At 39.9% G+C, this 1,351-nt stretch overlaps 1 protein-coding gene across 1 annotated transcript in view; it reads left to right on the top strand.

Moving 5' to 3' along the window:
* apobec2a (apolipoprotein B mRNA editing enzyme, catalytic polypeptide-like 2a) overlaps positions 1-988 on the top strand; it is a 6,890-nt gene extending 5,902 nt beyond the window's left edge. Inside the window, exons 3-4 of the mRNA XM_035662198.1 lie at positions 1-270; positions 375-988. The exon at positions 1-270 is cut by the window's left edge and continues 63 nt beyond it. Of these exons, the coding sequence (XP_035518091.1) occupies positions 1-265 (265 nt within the window). The 3' untranslated portion in view covers positions 266-270; positions 375-988. The remainder of the gene's footprint in view (positions 271-374) is intronic.
* Positions 989-1,351: the final 363 nt, after the last annotated feature.

Here is a 1,351-nt window from a genome sequence, read left to right as displayed (position 1 = left end):
GGTAGCTGAGGTGCTGAAAGCCAGGAAAAACGTCAAGCTGAGCATCTTTGCTGCTCGGCTGTTTGAGTGGGAGGAAGCAGAGATCCAGGCCGGGCTGAGGGCCCTGCACGCTGCTGGCTGTAAGCTGAGGGTGATGAAGCCTCTGGACTTCTCCTACACCTGGGAAACTTTTGTGGAGAACGAGGAGCAACCTCTGAACCTGTGGGAGGACTGCAAAGAAAACTATGAGTATTATCAAGAGAAGCTGGCAGACATTCTACAGTGACCACAGTAAGTGTCAGCTCTTTTTGGCATATTGATAGATAATAGGTAATGTGGAAAGAGAAAAAATTAAGTATGGACAATGTCAAATCAATCTCTCTCTCTCTCTCTAGGAATCCAGATGAGAATATGTGCACCCTTGATCAACACCCTTACTTTGTTACACATGATTCATGTTGATATTATTGTTGTTGATTGATAGTGATAGTACATATGACTCTGTGATAGTAGTATAGCTGTGTGTGTGAAAGACAGTTGATTTGTTCTTACTTTTCTTTAGTGATTTTATAAATCCTGTAATCAAGCTTTCTGTGCCATGGTAATAGGCTCTCCTAACAACATTGGCAGTGATCCCCACATCTGGCTCCACTCTAGGATTATCTGGGTCTCAGACATTAATGCTTTACCTTGCTTGTTAGGCATCGGTTTGTTTGCACTTTTTTTGCACACAGTGATTAGACACTGTGTAAGACACTGTAAAACTGTCCAACTGAATGCCTTTCATATCTGTTTACAGATATATTTTGTCTGGGACAAAAACCTCCTCGGAGACTTGACTGACAGCCCCTAGTTTCCCCAGATAAGAAAAAGCTATTACCATGTAATTTAATTATAGTGTATATTCCCAAACACAAAAATTTGGGGCTAATCCATCTTTTTTTTTTGTGAGAGTACATCATCTGTTCAGATGCATTTGTATTTCAATGATAAACAGAATTTGATTCAGTCTGTGGCTGCTGTTTCTTCTGTTCACACTTCACAACACAGGAGCGGATCTTTCATCAGTCTTCAAGCAGCTGACTAAATATATCACAGCTCCATCTGCCAGACTTTCCATAAATACAATTACATTCCTGTTGCTCTGTCACTTAACATCTGACTAACTGAACTAGCTAACACAGGTGTTACAGAGGAACCTGAATCATAATGGTTTGTATAATTGTCTGACTTCTGTCAGTAGTGAAAAAACTATATGTTAAATCACCAACCAACTGGAATGACGGGGCAGATCTAGAAAAATATTCTTGGGGCATTTAATAAAGATTAGCAAAGCATTAACTAGAAATTCTAAAGGTGGCATTAGAAATCA

The sequence above is a fragment of the Morone saxatilis genome, unplaced genomic scaffold, assembly GCF_004916995.1.
Source record: "Morone saxatilis isolate NCDOM2014 unplaced genomic scaffold, NCSU_SB_2.0 Contig18, whole genome shotgun sequence".
Classification (NCBI taxonomy): Eukaryota; Metazoa; Chordata; class Actinopteri; family Moronidae; genus Morone; species Morone saxatilis.
This window is presented reverse-complemented; position numbering and strand designations above follow the sequence as displayed.